The sequence below is a fragment of the Medicago truncatula genome, chromosome 4, assembly GCF_003473485.1.
Source record: "Medicago truncatula cultivar Jemalong A17 chromosome 4, MtrunA17r5.0-ANR, whole genome shotgun sequence".
In the NCBI taxonomy this organism is placed as follows: Eukaryota; Viridiplantae; Streptophyta; class Magnoliopsida; order Fabales; family Fabaceae; genus Medicago; species Medicago truncatula.
This window is the reverse complement of record NC_053045.1, coordinates 1,591,827-1,612,903: the sequence shown is the minus strand read 5'-3', so window position 1 is coordinate 1,612,903 and position 21,077 is coordinate 1,591,827. Positions and strand designations below refer to the sequence as shown.

Sequence of the window (21,077 nt, the reverse complement as noted above, 5' to 3'; positions counted from 1 at the left end):
TTGAAAATAATTTTAATTATCTCCTTTAAACTTTGTTTTTTTGCACTCGGTGGTAATATATTAATGTGATTTAGCTGTCCACTATTGTACTGTGCACTAACTGATATTTAAGTGATGCACTAGCTTTGAGGCCAACTGCATTAGGTGATTGACATGTGGTGGCGAAATGCTCTTAAACCTAGTATATTTGCACGCTTCAGTCAACGAGCGATAAGTTCTTCATTTCTTCTTTATTTTACTGAGAATTATATTTATAATTGCCGCTATACTTCTTGATTGTTATTTCTATTTATTAATTAATTCTTTGTCAATTTTCCAAAAGTTATTAGCTAGGGTTTGCTACTTTTGAGAGAAACAATGAGTGAATTCTATTTGAATCCCTTGGGATCCGGTCTCTTCCCAAATTTCTTTGATGAAGAAGAAGACCCCCGAACAACCTCCAGAGAACCCTCCACCAGTAGCTCAAGGATATCCGTCTCAAGGTCCGGAGATTCCTCCACCAACTTAAGGAGGGTCGCTGCCTCATGGAGCTCTTGCTTCTCGTCCACACAACAATCGGAGACTATGGCTCATATTTATGTGATATTTTCTTGGGTATGAGGCAGTCAAAATCCATGATCTTGTGTCTCATATCAATGGTAAGTTATTTCTTCTACTTCTTCTTCTTTCACTTTTCTTATTCATTTTTTTTTATTTTTTTTTATTTTTCTTTTGGTGTTTTTTTGTTGATAGCTTTTGTCAATTGTCGACCATAGAGAAGTAAAAAGGGACATTCATCCTCATAAACCTTGATGCTGAAGGAATGAGCTGGAGGAAGGTTAAGATGTTATATCCCTATCTAATATCAATAAAAAGTTGTTTTGCCTTGCAGACTGAATTCCATATCAAGGCGAAGTATTTTTGTTTTCGATCTATTTTTTTTATACTGTCTTTTTCGATCATATTAATGCAGTTGAATGAAAAATGGTAATAGTGTAAACATTTTAAAGGACCAAATCATTACACAACAAATTGAAAAGGACCAATTTATTACAAATATATAACTTAAAGGACCGTGGGAGACATTTGACTTATAATACAAAGAAAATCTACTTTATTTTTTTAAGGACAAAGAAAATCTACTTAATCCATAAAAATATTAAAAATGTGAGCATCATGTTCTTAGTACAACAGACAAAGAAAATATTTCTCCAAGTATAAGCATCATGTTCTCTTAGTATAAGCATCATGTTCTCTTAGCATCATATTCCAAATGAGGCTCGATAGTGTGTATCTGGTTGTGGTAATTTTGAATCAGCAGATCACCTTTTCATTCATTGTCGTATTTTTGGATCTCTTTAGAAACATGCCAAGGCGTGGATTGAAGCGCATTAAGTGAATCCCCAACATATTATGGATCATATTACTCAGTTTGCTTACTCTTCATATGTCTTTAAATCTCGTCGTTCTTTTTTTGCAGCTTATATGGCTTTGCACTATTTGGGTGTTATGGAATGAAAGAAATAACATGTTTTTCTCCAATAAGGCTAAATCCATTATGCAACTTCTGGATAAAGTTTAAATGGCTATCTTAGGCTGGCTAAAAGCTAAAAATGTTTGTTTTCCTTTTGGTTACGATATGTAGCAATCCCTGGTTTGTTTGGAGATTGGTTGATTGTCTTTTCTGTTCTTTACGATTCATTATTGTACTCTTGCTCTGCTCTTCTGTGTAAACTTTATGCTAGGGAGTAGAATTTGTTCTTCGTGGTAATATAATTCATTTTTGCTTGTTCAAAAAATAAATTATAAAGGGATGTGCAGGATCACAATTAAACATTACTCCCTCCGTTCCTTTATAACCGTCACTTTTACAAAAAAAAATTGTTTCTAATTAAGTGTCACTTTCAAAGTTCAATGTAACACTAAATGTTGTTTTTCCTATAATGTCCTTAGTAATTTATTGTAGAGAGAGAAATATGTGAAAAATGATATTAAATAATTAAGGATATTATACGTAAAACATAAGTTATTGTATCAAAAGTAGTGAAATACATTTAGTATCTTGGTTTGTGTAAAAAGTCAAAAAGTGACAAATAAAAAGGAACGGAGAGAGTATATAAGAACATATCAAGTAATGTTGAAACAAACATGTTGACTTTTATATATGAATTATGTAAATTTGTAGTAATTAATAGTTAAATACATGGCTAGTGAGCAGTGTCTTAATAAAGCACTACACTTTTGATATTTTAATTAATATTTATTGTCCTTTTCAAATATTGTCAAATAAAAATAATGGACCAACCCAAAGTATATTAACTTTAATAACAAAGAGAGATGAAGTAAAAAATGAATTACTATTATTATTATTATAAATTCAAGGAGTAAAGTAAACAAAGTCTACAGCTTATTCCCAAAGATGCCTTTATTGATTCGAGATGGGACAAGAGCCAAACAAACAACCCCATCGGCAACTTGAACAAAGGTGCTAATAGATTGCAACTTAATATCTGCACCTTCAAAATGTGCAGTGATTATAGGAAAATCATATTCATTTGATGCAAATGAATAACAAAGGTTTAAAATACCACCAGTTGGATCCTTTGCACACTTCAGTTTAACCGATTTTGCCACAGCTTATTTCAAATTATGATAAATACCAGATGGTACAACTGTCACTGCCGTACCTGAATCAACCACGATGTTACCATCAACACTACCATTTGATTGCTTTGAAAATTCTACTCTTTTGTTTCCAACACTAAATGCTTTCAATGTTATAAAGGAGTTGACACAACTCCATGACCAGAAACTATAGCAGCTTCACCAATTGATGAACCCAATTGATTTATAAGAGACACGGGTCCATTTCCAAGGCCAACCAGACCAGAGCTCTTGCCTTCAAATGACAATGTATTATTATGTCCAAAACCTATCACTGTTTTAGGAAATGAAATAGAAGAACCAGAGGTGAAATCTAATGTAAGAGTTTTCAAACTAAGATCTCCTTGTGATATTGATCCATCACCATACTTAATAGTATATTCGCAAGTTTTTTTTATTACAAGAGGTAGATTCACAAGGCTTACATTGAAGCCAAACCATGTCACTACCTGTATCAACAATACCATATAATAACTTTAATGGTGGGGTACCGACTGAATAGGTCATAAGAAACTCACCTTTAGCGGGGATCACAGTGGATTTAGGTTTGTTAGTAAGGGAATGTTAGTAGAAATGATCGACACGATCAATGGAACGATGCATGGCATTGACACACGTTGGTATTTATTTTGTGTAGGTTGGTAGAGTGGTGATTTTGAAGAGTCACGGTGGATGAGTTCAACACTAAAGCCATTGTTTAGAGCAGTAGAAAGAGAAATCATAAAACAAGAAAAAGAAAAAAGCAGAAGAGTAAAAAAAAAAAAACACATACTCATTGTTACTATCACAAAAATATATGGAGAGGTTGAATTGAAATGAACACATGTACTCATGGCCTTTATATAAGACTCTTTGTCACGTTTGCACACAAAAATTACCACTGTTAATTCTCAATATAATATTAATGATTAAAATAAAGAAATTTGTTTTAGGAAATTTTTATATAAATTTTTTTTTAAGGAAAAGAAATTTGTTTTTGAAGGAAATTGTTATCAATGAATAATGATATGGTCAAACTTATGCCACATATTTTTTCTCTTTTTGGAAACTTATTGAAGGTAGGTAATTTGATAAAATTGATAGTGTTTGGCACGACGTATACTTTTTTTTTTATTTTTTTTTTTAAGAAACGATTAGTACTTCATGGAACCAATTATTGTTTTTAATTTTTGAAACTCCGAAAAGAGAAAATTATTACAATGATGATATTAATCCTTCAAAAAAAAAAAAACTGATGATATTAAAAAAGAAAAAACGCTGACGATGATTAACAATTTTACACTTTGTCTCTTTTTTTGAAGCAACACACACTTTGTCTCTTGAAATTATAAAATTAATCTTTTACCACTAAACTGATATTTCATGAACATTTTTTTGAGTAATAATACTTCATTAAAATGACACCACCTATCTATTAAAATAAAATATATTATTGTATATAGTATAAAGTAAGGTTATTGCCTTAAAAAAATTATATATTTTCTTAGTATATAATTTTATTTTATTTTGGAAATTTATTGTATATAGTATAAAGTAAGGTTATTGAAAATATAGTAATTTAAAAATGTCTCTCTCCTATGCATCTAAATTTACATGATCTATTATAAAAAAAAAAAATTACATCATTTATTTTTTTGTTTTCATTTAAATATATATATTTACATATATAATAATTTTGGAAATTTTTAATTTTTATATAGAAATGGTTGTTACAAAATAAATATTATATTATAAGGAAAGGATTTGTAAATGTATTAACTTACAAGTGTCTCTCATATTCATCCAAATTACACTTGATTCATCTTTATTTTCTTCTCTTTTTTCTTGCAAAAAAATCTCTATTTTCATTTTGAGTAAAAAAAAATATTTTGTTTTCATTTTAATTGAAATAAAAAATTTAAAATACATAAAATATTTTTAGGAAACTTTTATATAGAAAAATATTATTAAAAAACAAAATTGATATTATATTATATATTCCAAAGTTAGGTTATTGTAAATATAGTAATTTACTCGTGTCTCTATTGTATTTATCCAAAGTACGCTTGATCCATCTTTTTTTAATGATCAAATAACAACATTTTAATTTATTTTCATTTTAAATGAAATAAAAAAGTTAAAAAATGAGGGTACAGAGAAAATGGTTGTTACTTATCTCTCGATCACTTGATTGAGAGTTTATCTTTTCAACCTCGAGGTACTCGGTCCGAGAGTCGGCGTCGAGAAAAAATGGTTGCTACGAAATGAATGATATACTATATTTTATATCCCTCCGGAAAAAAATATTATGTATTTGATAGACAATTTAAGCAAGTGCACCAAATATTATCGAAGTAATAAAATAAGATCGTTTCAACAAGGACTGTGTTAATCTCAATAATTCAATAGCTTTATTAAATAGGATGTATAAAAGTTATTTTGGTTTCGCCTAGGCATTAGATTTGGTTTGATTAAATAACATAAAGTAAAGATTGATTAAGAAAATATGAGAGAGATGAGATCATGTCTTTCGACTTGAATCCTATTTTATGTTTGCAATTAATTTTTAGTATTCTTTTTGGTGTTTTATTTTGTTTTCTGATGTAATTACACTTATCTTTTTACTTCTTTCTTGCACTCCTTATGTCAGGAAAGTAAAGTTGTTTGATTATATAATTCCATTTTAGTTTCTTAAAATAAAATATGTAGAATTTGTACACACAAAAAATATAGAATCGTAAACTTGTAATATTTTAATAAAATGGAAAGTTTATGAATGTTATGATAATGCACAGAAACGAGAGAGTTAAAGTACGAGTTAAGTTGACTCTTTTTTTTTTTTTTAGGGAAGTTAACTCTTTTATATGATCTAATATTGTAAATTTAATTTGATGATTTATTTTATTATATTAAAAGGAGATTAGTTACTTTAGTCCCTGAATAGGAAAGAAATCATCATTTTAGGCCCTGAATGCAGATAAATTGTAAAATATTCCCTGAATGTAGATTTTGTTCATCAATTTAGTCCCCTGAATGCAGACTCTGTTAGTCAATTTAGTCGCTGAATGTAGACTTTGTTAGTCACTTTAGTTCCTGAATGCAAACCCCGTTAGTCAATTTAGTTCCGGAATGTAGACTTCGTTAGTCACTTTAGTCCCTAATATTGACTAACAAATATACATTCAAGGACTGCTTTGTAATTTCTCTGCATTCATGGACTAAAATGACTACTCTTTTCTCATTCATGGACCAAAGTTAACTCGGTGATTTAACAACTTTGCATGTGACAATGAATAATTGAATACATAGGTTAAGTTTAAAATTAAAATATACATTAAACTTTAATGAATAATGGAAAAAGTAGTTTATAATTAAAAGTAAAGATTAAAAATAAAATTGAAGTCAAAATCTAAACAAAATATATCTTGCACTTTACACAATGTTTTTTATATGATTGGATCAACAAATTTTACTATTAAATTAAATAAAATATAATAATTTTATCTATCTAATGATAAAAAAATATAGAATGATGAAATATTTGTGGGAACAAACAAAGGCTTTGCATGTCTCTGTCTATCTCTGATCTCATTCCTTGTCGTTCTATTGCCCCTTACTCAATCTTCATCTTCTTCTTCTTTTTCCATCTTCACTTACTCACCTCAACATCACGTGCCATCACATGCTTCTTTGTTATGATTGTGATTTGTGCAGATCAAGTTACAATCTTCAATCCGTTGGTTCTTTCTCCTTAAACAAACATGTCTTCTTTTTATTCATGCATGTTTTTGTTTTTCTTATTATTTTTTCTGATTCAAATGATTGAATTTCACTCAAATGTTTTTCATTTCATTTAAGTTTATTTCTGATTATCTCTAGAAATGTACTTTAATTTGAATGAAATTTTATCCATTTACCTTCGTTATGATACTATGATGAAGCACAAACACGGACACGAGTAAAAATTTGAGAAAAGTAATTAATTGAATATAATCACATGTGTTGGTGTGTGACACTGACACATATCGGAACATCAAAACACGAACACGCCTTCATTTTATGTTCTTTTATGTTATTTTTGTTGTTGATTTTCTTTGGCGGCCATTAATAATCTTTTATGTCACTTTGTTAGGTAATTTTGGCTCTTCCAGTACATGGATGGTATTCATGGTGTTGATTCGGGGATGCAGGTCAGTGATGGACAACATCCTATACATATGCCATATGAACATCATGGGTTGCACCATATGAGCAATGGGAATGAGATGGATGTCATATAGGTTATTTCCGGTTTTTTCCTGTAAAATTTTTATTTTGATTTATCCCCTGTAAAATATTTTTGTTTTAATTTACCCCCCTAATAGGCCAAACAAAAACGAAAAATTCTTGAAAAAATAAAATAAAATTGGTTTTTGTTTGGCCTATTAAGGGATAAATCAAAACAAAAATATTTTACAGGGGGGAAACTAGAAATGACCTATATTACAGGGATAAAGACCTATTAACCCTATATATAAACCCTCTTATTTTATCATAAATAGTATGCATGCAGTTTAACGTGCCTTGAGGCGTGTGTTATAAATGATCTAAGATAATTAATGATTTGATCCATTGTTAATCATGTTATGGACTATTCCCTGCATAGGGTAATAATCTTAGGTATCATTGCTAGGTTCAATCTGTACTACTGTTATTGGGAGGGCGTGAAGTACCTCCAACCTTACCTTCCATGCCAATTTCTCCGGACGAAAATAACCAGGTATTACTACATTATTTGGTTGGAGTTTGATTGATAGTTTTTGCTGGTCAAATATCTGGCTCATGAAACATTTTATTAGGGATTTATTGGTACGCCAGAAAAATTTAGCGTCCCTCAGAGATTAGCTTCGTTGATTAGATTTCATGAAAAGCGGAAGGAACGAAATTTTGACAAAAAAATTCGTTATACTGTTCGTAAAGAAGTAGTAGCATTGAGGTATGGTTCTTACTAACATTATTTTTAGATTGAACTTGTTTCGAATATTTGTCTGCGTTGAATTATATTCGTAAATGCTTTTGGTTGCCGATACCAGTGAAAGGGTGGAAAACAGGACATAGTGGCAAGTTCCTTGATAATCTTCTGGCTCTGGCTTTCTTAAAGCTGTGCAATAGTATAGTTGTAGTGAATACATGATATCTGTCAAGTTTATATGCTGAGTTCCTGATGTCTGCTTACTTTTATATGCCTAAATCCACGTCATGACCGACAACGTTATTTTGCTATATTTGCAACACTTGCTAACAGATACAAATAACTTATTTAGGATGCAAAGAAATAAAGGCCAATTTACATCCTGATGAGTCAAGTGAAGGTTTGACGGCAGACAATAATGGATCCCAACAGCAAGATACTGTGTAAGTTGACTCCCTCAATTTTGAACAAGAGGGTAGAAAAACTGAATTAGTACTCTAATCTGTATATTATGGTTGACTTGATGGCTTGAAGATAAAGCCTTATTTGGAAAGATTTCAACCTATACTGAAACTGTCTTTTATGTAATTTGATAAATGGTCTTCCTTTCAACTTATGTTAGTTGTAGGCATGCATTGTGGCATCAGTGAGAAGTGCACGCCAATGATGCGGCGTGGACCTGAAGGGCCAAGAACCCTCTGCAATGCTTGTGGACTCATGTCAATTGCTATCTTTTTGTTTATCCTATGTTGCTATATAAAATTATTGATTAATGTCTGAAAAATAATCGAAAACTTCCATGGCTGTGGAATGTGGTTTATTTCCTTCCATTTTGATACTTATTTATTAATTTACATGTATACAAATTCATCGTAAACAGATCCATTCAACTTGATTCAGATTTGGCTTTTATCCTCGAATGGTAGATACTACATTGTGCCTTTCAACAAACAACTGTGCCTTCTTTTTGATTTATTTGTTTATATGTTTTCATTTTTTGAACCACAGGGAGCGCTTAGGGACTTATCAAGGGCAGCAACCTTGCCGGCACAAACTTCTCCATTAAACAAGAATGAGGTTGAAAATCATGCATTCATTAAATTCATTTTGATGTTTCTCTTCCCAACATAAGAACTTAGATCTTCACATATTCAATTTTTCTATTCTCAGAATAATAATTTAGAGGCCAATCAGATAGTGCTTAGAGATGCCGCTGAACCCTCATGACAGACCTTTACATTTTGGTTCCGATGGAAGGCGATTCCATGAAACAAGGGACATGGTAGAGAGCGCCTTCCCCTTGATGAGAAGGTATAGGAGAGGTAGTTATACACCTTTTTGGTGAAATTGATTAGATGATCATTATGTACTTGATTTTACATATTACACTGCTAGTTCTTTTGGAGATTTTGATTGAGTGGCCAAACATCTCCTTTGCACTCTTGTATACAGTTTTATATACACTGTCGGCGGCTGCAGATGATGCAGCATTTTGAGAAATTTGTTCTTTTTTGTTTAAATAATGAAACAACTCAAAAATTCAGAAGAGAATGACAGGAAAGGTTTAAGCCAACTTTATAGAGATTTTTTTTTTAAGGAAATGGAGTGATTTTTACATAACCTTCTCAGTTCTTTAACACAGAAACTTAGATGGATTATCATCCAAATTTTACGTATGGAATGATCAAAACTAGCAACAAAAACATGACGACTATTGCACTCTATGTCAACTAAAAGTTCAATTCACACAATGGCAAGACATCCCTAATACAAGCATCTCTAACTTCTCATGATGATACAACAATTTTAAGACCTTAAACTAAAACTGGAGACTAAGGTGCAGTCAGTCCGCAAAAAATAAAACCTTGAATTAGGCATTGAGCAGAGTGAATTTGATCTTGTGTTCCAGATACAATCACCAGTCCTTCTGTTGCCCCAGGTATTGGATCATGAATAACCACGTTTGCACCAGAGATCTGAGGATCAGAAAACTCTAAAAGTCAAAACACTGTAAAAAGCCGATAAGAAATTGATCGATAATCAGGTTTAAACAGACCTGGCGAATTTGATTTAGGGTGCTGTTGTTCTCCCCGTACACATGGATTAAATACATATGAGGGATGGTAATCTCAACGGGTGAGTTATTTGGATTCTGTAATGAGTTTCCAGTCCTGGAAATAACAGACATATCAACATAAAATATCAGGTAAAGCAATTTTGACGTATGTTGAAGCACCTAACAACTTGTATAAAATATATGGTCACTTTAAAAGTCCTAAACTTACATTCCAGGATTCCCATTTCTTGAAGTCAAATTAAAAGTATCAGCTGTTGCCCCTGGATTTCCTCTGTTAACTGCCTGAAACACAAACCTAAAGAATTGTAACACGTTCTTGAATGCACAAACGGCAGGCACAAGAAGGTAAATTTTTGCTTTGTCTCTTAAGAAAAATGATTGGACTATATATAACTAAAAGTAAAGCTGACCTGAGGATTCCGTGATCTTGGAGAATTGGGTCCTTCATAACCACGAGGATAAGGAACTCGATCCATGTTTGGCGGACCGCGACCCATACCATGTGAAAATGCATGCTGATGATCAACAGGCATTGGGGGACCAGTTAGATGGTCAATTCCATGAGGAGGTGGAGGAGGCATAGGGGGACCAGCTGGATGGTCAATCCCATGAGGAGGAGGATGTCCAGAAGGTAACATGTGATTTCTTGGCCTATATAAAGGAGGAGGGGGTGTATCGGGGAACGGTGGCACGGGTGGTGGTGCACCAAAATTTGGAGGAGTGTTCTTCATTGGGATAATAGTTTCTCGAATTCTGCTGGTTATGTGAAACAAAGCATCTTGCACAGATTGTAAGGTCCCGATAACCTGGCAAATTTAAAGCAAAATAACAAACTCTTAACAACCACATAACAATTTAATCAACTACCATCAAGTTTTGATTTATATCGCATCAAAGCCGTATACATTTAACATTGCAAATGTGTAAAGCGCAAATTACCTGTACAACTTCTTCGTTGTGAGAAATGTACTTAATTTGTTCCTTCGAAAAGATACGTATATTGGCACCAGTGACTCTTCGCATTTCTGAGATAACATGACCTCCCTTGCCCAAGAGGCACCCTACCTGTGGTGAACGCACAAGGAGCCTAGCAACAACTGCATTACTATGCTCAAATCCAATCTCTGTAAGTCGACCATGAACGCGAATAACAGCATCTTGAGCAGGAGAATGCTTTTGGTCAGAATTCTGCAAAATTTTATATCATCTTTAGTTCAGTTTCCTTAACAAATATCATATACATTGTATGTCAGATTTTATAATATTTTCTTTTAGTCTTCTACAACTCTCCCAACAGATGCCAACATGCTCGTAATGAAAACTATCAACACAGAAAAGTTACCATGATTAGAATAACTCAACAGCAACTCAGAGAGTAAACAATCTGATGATGGACCCCAGCCACAAAAATCAGACAAACGTTGCCTGTTTGATTATGACAAAAGAACAATCATATTTTAGATTTTTTTAACAATGATCCCCAGAATAATTTAACACCGGAGAGCCAGCTATCAATAGTATCAACAATCATTCAAAGTGACAGACTGCACACCTTTCTGAGACATAATGCCAAAGAGCTGGAACAATTTAACGCTAATGAAACAAAATTAAAAAGAAACATTACACACAAAACCTAGCAAAGTTACTGGCCTCTTCATGCAAAATGATATCCTTATCCTATGTACAAAAGTACGGTTAAGGTGCAGATTAATAGATAACTAATTATCAAAGACGTTTAAGCAGTTCTCATACCTCTAGCGCAGAGATGACGACCACACGCTCATCTGAATCGGGTCCAGCATCAACTATTTGTATAGATGCACCAGTTTCGTTTTGTAAAGCCCGCACCACAGAACCACCTTTCCCAATAAGACTACCAACTTTATCTTGCTGACACAGCATCTTATAGACAACTTCCTCTTCCACAAACATTCTATGAGCAGGTCTAGCGTTCTCAGAACCCGGAAAAGAAGAATAACCTCTGGAATGATGATCAGGAGGATGAGGACCCCGTTGAGGATAAGGTTCAACTTGAGCACCGCCAGACGATTTAAAACCACCAGAATTGCCTACATTATCCTGAAGACAGCTTGAAACTGCGAGAAGTGCTTTCTTTACTGCGTTAAAATTTCCGGTTATCTGAATACACCATAAACCTCAACATTAGTTTCCCATGGCTCAGCAAAAAATAGAGTAAGACCGCTACAATTTACAACAACAACCAAATCTTAGTCCACTATGTTGTGTTGGCTAAATAGATCAAACGACATCATAATGTTATATCATCAATGATGTCGATAGCCAAACTATCAGCCTCCAAATTTTTCTTCATATTTTTACATGTGATTTTTCTTAGCCTTCCCGTATCTTTAGCAACTGGACTTCTCTCCAATCTAATCTACCCTCTTTACTACAGAATTAACAAATCTCATCCCCGTATGCCCAAGCCACCTAAGTCAAAACTTAGCCCTCATTTCTACAATAGGCACTATGTTGATTCTCTTTAGTAATACCATTCTTTTGTTACAATAAGTAATATCATTCTCAATACTATCATGTCTAATATTTCCACTAATTCAGCAAGATTCTAGTATCTGCTACATTGAGATTATTCTCGTGTTGGTTTTTACTACCCATCTAAGCCAAAGAGGGATCAATTTTGGCTTAGATGCTTTCTCACATCTAATCCAAATTGAACCCTCTTTTCTACAATAGGTGCTACACCATCTCTCTCACTAATAATATCATGCCCAATCCTATCTTGTCTAGTATTTCCTCTCATTCAACTCAATGCAACATTAATCTTATGTATGCTACATTGAGTTCATTACTACCCAACACTCCATCCCATCAACAACAGCAACAACCAAGCCTTGCCTTATCCCACTAAGTGAGGTCGGCTACATGGATCAAACAAAGTCATAATGTTTTATCATCATATACCATGTTCCTAACCAACTCATTAATCTCTAAATCTTTTTTGATGGTTTCTCTTGCAAATTTCCCAAGTCTTCCTATACCTCTAGTAATTTAACTACACTCTATCTAATCTACTGTCCTTACTACAAAATCTACAGGTTTTCTCTCTACGTGCCCAAACCACCTAAGCCGAGTTTCTATCATGTTTTCTACGGTAGGTGTTATCCCAACTCTCTCTCTAATGTTGTCCATTCTAATTCTATCGTGTCAGGTCTAACAACACATCCAATGCAACATCCAATTAATAATATATATTAGCTTAAAAAGAAGAGAAAAGAAGAGAATAATACCTGAATGAACTCATCACCAGGAGGAGGAATAGGAGAATGATCTTTAGGCAAAATCCTAACCTGAGCACCACTTTCTTGCCTAATCTTTTCAACAATCTTACCACCTCTACCAAGCACACACCCAACCTGATAACTAGGAGCTAACAATCTACACCCAACCGAAGAATTCGATTTCTTATTATTCTCCTCATTATTATCTTTCTCCACTATTCTCTCAAAAACCCTAATCAAAGCAAGCTGTGCAGCGGATTCCTCGGCCGCGGCGGAGATAATAACAACGATACGCTCATCGGAGGAAGTGACATCTCCGGCGAAGTCGTCAATTAGAATCTTGACGCCGTCACCGGAGAGGGAGAGTAGAGAATCGGATTTAGCGGCGGGACAGAGAATGCGGAAAACGGTGTCGGGTTGTGTCGGAGGAACATGATAGCGTCGCTTGTTGTTGTTTGACATCACGCACGTTGTATGATGTCAGTGTAAACTACTTGCTTAGTTACACTTCCAACTCAAACGAACGCAGACACTTCTCACGATTAGTTTAGTTACAAAGTACACAGTGTTAATTACATCAAATTTTTATCTTTTTTGTTTTGAGAATTGTTGTTCCCAGATGTGATAAGCTTGCACCACACTAATTTTATTTTATTTTTAATTTTATTATCATTGTTGTGTGGGCGTGTGACATAATTTTTTTTATTTGGGGTTGTGTACAACTAAATATTTCCCTTCTATATAAATAATTCAAATGTTGAATAAGACCAAAGAAGATTAAGAACGAAGTACGAACACGAAATTCAGAGGGGATAGTTTGTAAGATCGACATATTTTCGAGAATTCGATCTGAGAAATTCCATTTCATAAATCTTTAATGGTCTATTAAGGTCACGGTCTAATTGATTGTATTTGTTGCCGTTAAAATTCTAACCATGTTTCAATCCCCGGAAGAGTGTAGTTCCTAAGTTGACTAGTTTTTTAGGGGATAGTTCGTCCGATCGACTAACCTCCGCGAATCCGATCTGAGAAATTTCAGTTCTTGTATCCTTATTGTTCTACTAAGGTCATTTTGAACGGTCTGATTGGTTTTCCTTGTCATCATTTAGATTCTAGCCACGTTTCAGCCCCCATAGGAGTAAAGTTCCTGAGTTGACTAGTTTCTGAGTGGATAGTTCGTTCGATCGACTAACCTCCGGGAATCCGATCTGAGAAATTCCAGTTCATGTATCCTTCTTAGTCTACTAAGGTCGTTTTAAACGGTCTGATTGGTTTTCCTTGTTGCCGTTCAAATTTTAGCTACATTTAGGTCCCCGGAGTAAATTAGTTCCTTAGTTAATTAGTTTCTGAGGGGATAGTTCATCCGATCGGCTTACCTCCGGGAACCCGATCTGAGGAATTCTGGTTCCTATATCCTTTTAGGTCTAGGAAGGTCATTTTGAACGGTCAGATTGATTGTACTTGTTGCCGTTCAGATTCAAGCCACGTTTAGGTCCCCGGAGTAAACTACTTCCTAAGTTGACTAGTTTATGGGGGGATAGTTCATCCAATCGGCATACCTCCGGGAACCCGATCTGAGCAATTCCGGTTCTTATATCCTTTTAGGTCTAAAAAGATCATTTTGAACGGTCAGATTGACTGTACTTGTTGCCGTTCAGATTATAGCCACATTTAGGTACCCGGAGTAAACTAGTTCTTAAGTTGATTATATTTGTTGCGGTTCTGAGGGGATAGTTCATCCAATTAATTATATTTGTCTTCGTTTGTGCCCTAGCCTTGTTCTCGTCGCTGAAGTTGATATTTTTTTAATAAAAACAATAATATAATATTATTATAGAAAAATTTGTTTACGTGAAATGTAAATGCAAATACGTTAGACTTACTGTTATTTATTATGTGAAACGAGAATATTAACTAATAAAAGGGTGTGATTTTTTAAAAAAAATAAATAATAAGGGAATGATTTTCTTTTTCGAGTAAATTTAACGAATTGAATATTAACTAAAATAATTTAATTTAACTTTAATTATTTTTTGGCAGAATCATATTACTAAATGAGTTTTTCTATCAGGTGCAATTTGCACATGTTAAGAAATTTAAAATGGTAAATTTATCTTGAAACTTGTACATTTAATATTAAATATATAACATTTTAATAAATAATTGATGTTTTCAATAACAAATTACTCCCTCCATCCCTTAATACATGACACAGTTGACTCCATTACGCATTCCAATGCATAATTTTGAGCTTAAATATCTTGAATAATATGTTAGAAAAAACCATGAAAATTTGATATTTTAAAAATACTTATTGAGATGAATCTAACGACATTTTATATGATATTATTTAGGCTAAATTGCACTTTAGGACCCCTATCTTTTCAAAAGTTGCGGTTATGACCCCCTAACTAATTTAAATACAAAACAGCCCCCTATGTTTTGATTCTTTGGCAGTTTTGGACCCCCAATCCATTAGCGAGGTGCCACGTGTATTATTTAGGGGGTCACGTGGCACCTCACTAATGGACTGGGGGTCCAAAACTGCCAAAGAATCAAAACATAGGGGGGCTGTTTTGTATTTAAATTAGTTAGGGGTCCATAACCGCAACTTTTGGAAAGATAGGGGTTCAAAAGTGCAATTAAGCCTATTATTTATCTATGTATATTAGTAGAAAAATATGGTCAAAGTAAGATAGGTCAAAATTGCAAATTTTCAAATAGGTCGTTTATTGCGGGACAAAGGGAGTACTACTTTTAATTACTTTAACATGTGTAATATTGCACGTGTTAGACAAACCCTTACTAAATTTTGCAATTTTGCACCACTGGATTTGCATCGTTCAAGAAAGACTGTCGCAATCTAATATTTGCAAACAGTTCTTGCTACTCTTTTTTCAACCGTCACAGGTTTTCTAGGTAATGTTATAAATATTTAAATATATCCACCAAGTTAAATATTACTCCCTCTGTCCCTTAATAAATGATCCAGTTGACAATATACATTATTGACTTGACATACTTTGACATACTTTTATACTAATTCACAAATATAAATAATATCATGTAAGATGTTGTTGGATTCGTCTCGATGAGTATTTTTAAAATATAAAATTTTTATAATTTTTTTTAGTAGAGAATTGAAGATATCAAAGATAAAACATATGCATTGGTATGTGTGTCATAGTCAACTACGTCATTTATTGAAGGATGAAGGGAGTAGTATTGTTTTTTTTTTTTACCAAAGTTAAATATTATTGTTAGAAATATCAAATATACCACCAGCTATTTATTATATCATTTATTATGTTATGACCCAAATGATTAGCCCCGTTAATTTATCAATTTAACACCAGATCGTGCTCTATTCTTCATCGATATTGAAGCTTAAACTCAAATCCAGAAAGCTTCGTTGCAAAATTTCTAACAATTTACGTCTTTAAACAAATTAAAACATTATTATTGTATACAATCATATTATTTAATTAAATGAGTAAATTATTTATTAAAACATAAATTGGAAAACATCCAAAAACATCATTGCAAAATTTCAAAGAACCACGATAGCTGAATATTCTCAGGATTGACTTGGATATATTTTTGTTAATTTTTTGATAATAAACCAGATCTGGATTTGAGAAGAAAAAACTAGATCTTTGCTCAAAAAAAAAAAAAAACAAAACTAGATCTGATTTTTTTATTTTCTTTCATCGTTCAAATAAATCCACCTCAACAACAACAAGAAAATACTAGGATCAACCTCACAAATCGATGTTGTACATAACACTATCTAAACTTCACAACCGGAGTTGAGAACGGAGACGGAAACATCGATATTGACGGTAAGGTAGATAAATCAAAGAATAATAGTAAGAAGAAGAACAATGGAAAGAGAGAGGTGGCGGGTAGAGAAAAGAAGAAAAAAATGCAATCCTATCTTTCATTTGGATTTTCTTTTGTAGTTGGTTTGTGCAAAAAGTGATAAAGATTGATTCCTAAGTTTTTATTTTTCTAAAAATAAAGAATTGCAATTGTTTATTGTGAAATACTCTTGTTGAAAATACCAAATTATAACAAAAAACCTGCTATTCAAGTAGCCCTTCTTTAATCTTAACCATTGAATAGTTTAATAATAAATCAATGGTAAAAAACTCATTTTTGCACCATACACAAGAATATGCACTTTTGCATGCTAGATGCCACCTATTTTTGTCATTTAACTTTATTCCACACACACCATATTTATTTCAAAGTTAATTTTCTCTCTCTTCACCAAAGAAATCTGGAAAACTCTCTCATTCTCAAACAAACCCTAGCCGCCGCCTCCTCCCTCCCTCAGTGTGTCTCCGGCGGTCGTTACATTGCTCCACCATCTTCATCCTCTCCTTTTCATCTGTAATTATACTCTATCAAATTTATTTCAAGTCAAAGATGATTTTAAATTTCCCTACGACCATCTTTTCGGCTAGATCTTGACATCCACGTACAAGCTTTTGAAAATCCATCACCATAAAAAGAGTCTCCTCCATCTTCTCTACAAAACCCATTTAAAAATATCAGGAACGGACAACCTTCGCCGGTGACCACCACGCCGGAGCTTGCAACCACCGCCCCGGGAAAGAGCTTACGTGTTTTCATCCCGATCTGGGTCAGAATTTTTACACAAACACTTAAAACTGGGCTGTTGTCTTCATCAAGGTCAAGTTCTTTACATATTTTGTTTCCATTACATGCAACAACAACAATACAAATATGAAATTGGATGTGATTTTGTTTTATTTCTAGAGATGTAAATTTTTTTTTGTAGATGAATCTTTTTTAGTTCTGATGCTACTGATAAAAAAAGTCTTTTTTTTTTTTATACTACAGATTGATAACAAAAATCTTTTTTCAATGAATCTTTGATAGAACAGATTTATGTAGCAAACATATGTGATAGAGAGAAGATAGAAAACAAACTAGGAAGAACGCATTTTCAGAAACAATGAAGAAGTGTTTTGACATTTTCAAAGCTTCTAAAAATGCTAGATCTGTTTTAAGAAATTGTAAACAAAAATGATGAGGGAAGTATTGTATCTATATTCTGTTATATTTATTAGTTGAAGTACAAATGAAAACAGGAAACCTCGAGTGGAGTTCTGTCTTAACACGTATGTAATGATAATCTTCTAGCTCTGCCTTTCTTAAAGCAGTGTAATAATCTATATGTAGTGAATATATGATACCTCTCAAGTTTATCTGCTGATGTTGCGTACTTTTATATGTATAAATCTATGTTCTGACCAACATTATTTATTATCTGTGCAACACTTGCTAACAAATACACCTAACTTCTTTAGGATGCAAAGAAGTAGAGGCCGATTTACATCTACCAAGTCCAACCTTGACGAGTCTGCATCGGCTGAAATGAGTTGCGAGGTAAAGAGTGAAGAATCTGCAGATGGTTTTCAAAATGGTGTTCAAAACAAGAGAGTTCGGTATAATGTTCGTAGAGAGGTAGCATTAAGGTATGTTTCGAGGGAATATTTGCTTGTGTTGAAATCAAATCAGTATGTTCACTGGCTTGTTTGGATAAACATCTTATAGCACGAGTGTTTATGTATAAACTTGCATAAGCTATTTTTATAGTTGAAAAGCAAACAAATATTCCCTAACATTGTTTACTTTCAATGTTTCCTGCTTACATTTATTTTTGTATATGTTATAAGTTATATTGGAGATTTTATGAAAATAAGTTGAAAATAATTTATGAATATTGTCATAAGTTGTTTTCATATATTCTCCCAAACAGAATCACAAAATTTATGCTAGTAGATAAGCTCAATTAAGCCAATCCTAACAGAACACTGACCCATTTGGATTGGCTTATTTTTGAGCTTATGCAAAAAAACTTATGCAAATAAATAAGTTTTTATGCATGATTCATAAGCTTCTCATGGTAGTTTATGAAAAAAACAGCTTATGAAGATACAATTTTCGTACATAAAAGCTTAATTATTTGCATAAGTTATTTTTCATAAGCTCAAAAATAATTCAATCCAAACGAGTCCATAGTGGCAGTTCATTGACCAGTCTGCAATCATAGATTTAAAAGGAGACTCAGACTCAGTGTTTCTTTTGGGGAAATTTCTGGTTCATTCAAAATCAATGAACTATAGGTTGTTTCAATTTCCGTTCATATTAGTCGAGGACTTGGATCTTTTTTCGCTGACGAGACCATCTAAAGCTTAACTGATATATTGCATCTATAAATTTCCTTATGCCATAAAGAATGATATAACTTCACAAATTTAAAGTGGTGATTTTGATAGATACATTGGGCTTGTTTTCTTTCTGAAAACATTTAGATTTTATGTTCTAAAATTTGTGCTAATTTTAAATTCCTAACAAGGAAATGGAAACTTATGTAGCAAACATATGTGAAGAGAGAAGATAGAAAACAAACTAGAAAGAAGTCAACGAACGCATTTTCAGAAACAATGAAAAAGTGTTTTGACATTTTCAAAGCTTCTAAAAATGCTAGATCTGTTTTATGAAATAAACGAGAATGGCGAGGGAAATATTGAATCTATATTCTGTTGTATTTATTAGTTGAAGTAGAAATGAAAACAGGAAACCTCGAAAGTTAACAGACCCTAACACTCAAATGGAGTTCTGTCTTAACACCGTACTTAATGATAATCTTCTAGCTCTGCCTTTCTTAAAGCAGTGTAATAGTCTATATGTAGTGAATATATGCTACCTGTCAAGTTTATATGCTGAGTTGATGATGTCTGTGTGTACTTTTGTATGTATAAATCCATGTTCTGACCGACATTATTTTGTTTTATGTGCAACACTTGCTAACATATACAAGTAACTTCTTTAGGATGCAAAGAAATAAAGGCCGATTTACATCTGCCAAGTCCAAGAATGATGAGTCTGCATCGGCTGAAATGAATTGCGGAACAAGTGAAGGTTTGATGGCAGACAACGATGGATCCCAACAGCAAGATAATGTGTAAGCAGACTGGTTTATTTTTGAACAAGGGAAGAATAACTGAATGAGTATTCTAATCTATATATTATATTTGATTTGATAGCTTGAAAATAAAGTCTTATTTGGAAAGATTTCAACCTATACTGAAATTGTTCTTTATATTATTTGATAAATGGTCTTTCTTTCAACTCATATCAGTTGTAGGCAATGTAACATCAGTGAGAAGTGCACGCCAATGATGCGGCGTGGACCTGAAGGGCCAAGAACCCTCTGCAATGCTTGTGGACTTATGTGGGCAAATAAGGTAAATGGGAACTATGTTAATTATTCATGTCAATTGTTATCCTTTTGTTTTTCCAATGTTGCTCCATACAATTACCACGGGTTAATCATGATTTTGGTCCCTGTAATATTGAGCCAATTCGGTTTTGGTCTGTATAAAATAAAAAATTTAGATTTCATTTCTCCACTTTTTTCCCCTCATTTATCTGTCATTATGAATGTGTTAAAGTGGCATACTGATTTGGAATATATCATTATTTTATGTTTTTATTAATTCCACCTGGCATTCTTATTCTTCCTCTTGGTTTAGGTTCGATCATTCATCTTCTCCTTCATTGTTTCTTCTCATCTCTACTTCAAACCCTGTTTATGCATCTTCACATTTTTTGCTTCATCGTCATCGCGTTTCTGCTTCATCTTCTACTGAATCGTATGGCTAATGTTAACGATTTCTGTTCGTAACTATTGATTGGGCTTATGTTTCATGCCTTCTTTACAGATTTGCAGGAAAAATGGGAGGTACTAGAAGACTGGCCGTACAACCTAAGGTTATATGCATAAGTTGTTGGTTGGGATGATGAATTTGACGTTGTTAATGGAATAAATACAATTCCATCCAATGAAGTTGGAGAGGGAAAATAAGAACTTACTCATGATGGATGGCTTTGATGATGTCTTGGATTTTTACAATTCAATGTAATTTGTTGTGAGTTATGTAAGTTATATGTTACATAATTCTAGTGTTGATTGAATGAAAGTTTATGTTATGTGTTTGCAAGCTGTAACAATTCGAACAAGAATTAAGGTTATGAATTGATCCTCTTTTTTATAATTGTTTTGACGATGATGACACAGAATACCATAAACATAAGTTTATGCCATGGTTATGAAACAATTTCTGTAGCA

At 33.1% G+C, this 21,077-nt stretch overlaps 2 protein-coding genes and 1 long non-coding RNA gene across 3 annotated transcripts; 2 read left to right on the top strand and 1 right to left on the bottom strand.

Annotated features, from left to right (window-relative positions):
- Positions 1 to 7,064: 7,064 nt before the first annotated feature.
- On the top strand, positions 7,065 to 9,073 carry LOC112421184 (uncharacterized). The gene is made up of 5 exons (XR_005645965.1): positions 7,065 to 7,381; positions 7,461 to 7,597; positions 7,926 to 8,016; positions 8,582 to 8,650; positions 8,744 to 9,073. It is a non-coding gene; the product is annotated as an uncharacterized lncRNA (long non-coding RNA).
- An 84-nt stretch (positions 9,074 to 9,157) lies between these two features.
- On the bottom strand, positions 9,158 to 13,473 carry LOC25491237 (KH domain-containing protein HEN4). The gene is made up of 7 exons (XM_013599120.3): positions 12,920 to 13,473; positions 11,403 to 11,789; positions 10,590 to 10,838; positions 10,061 to 10,456; positions 9,859 to 9,932; positions 9,630 to 9,744; positions 9,158 to 9,549 (listed from the first exon to the last, which is right to left on the bottom strand). Exons 1-7 carry the CDS (start codon positions 13,370 to 13,372, stop codon positions 9,406 to 9,408), a joined length of 1,818 nt encoding a protein of 605 aa, XP_013454574.1. The 5' UTR covers positions 13,373 to 13,473; the 3' UTR covers positions 9,158 to 9,405.
- A 3,660-nt stretch (positions 13,474 to 17,133) lies between these two features.
- LOC120575842 (GATA transcription factor 28) lies at positions 17,134 to 21,077 on the top strand. The gene is made up of 5 exons (XM_039833861.1): positions 17,134 to 17,608; positions 18,250 to 18,417; positions 19,779 to 19,910; positions 20,088 to 20,193; positions 20,671 to 21,077. Exons 2-5 carry the CDS (start codon positions 18,251 to 18,253, stop codon positions 20,695 to 20,697), a joined length of 432 nt encoding a protein of 143 aa, XP_039689795.1. The 5' UTR covers positions 17,134 to 17,608; position 18,250; the 3' UTR covers positions 20,698 to 21,077.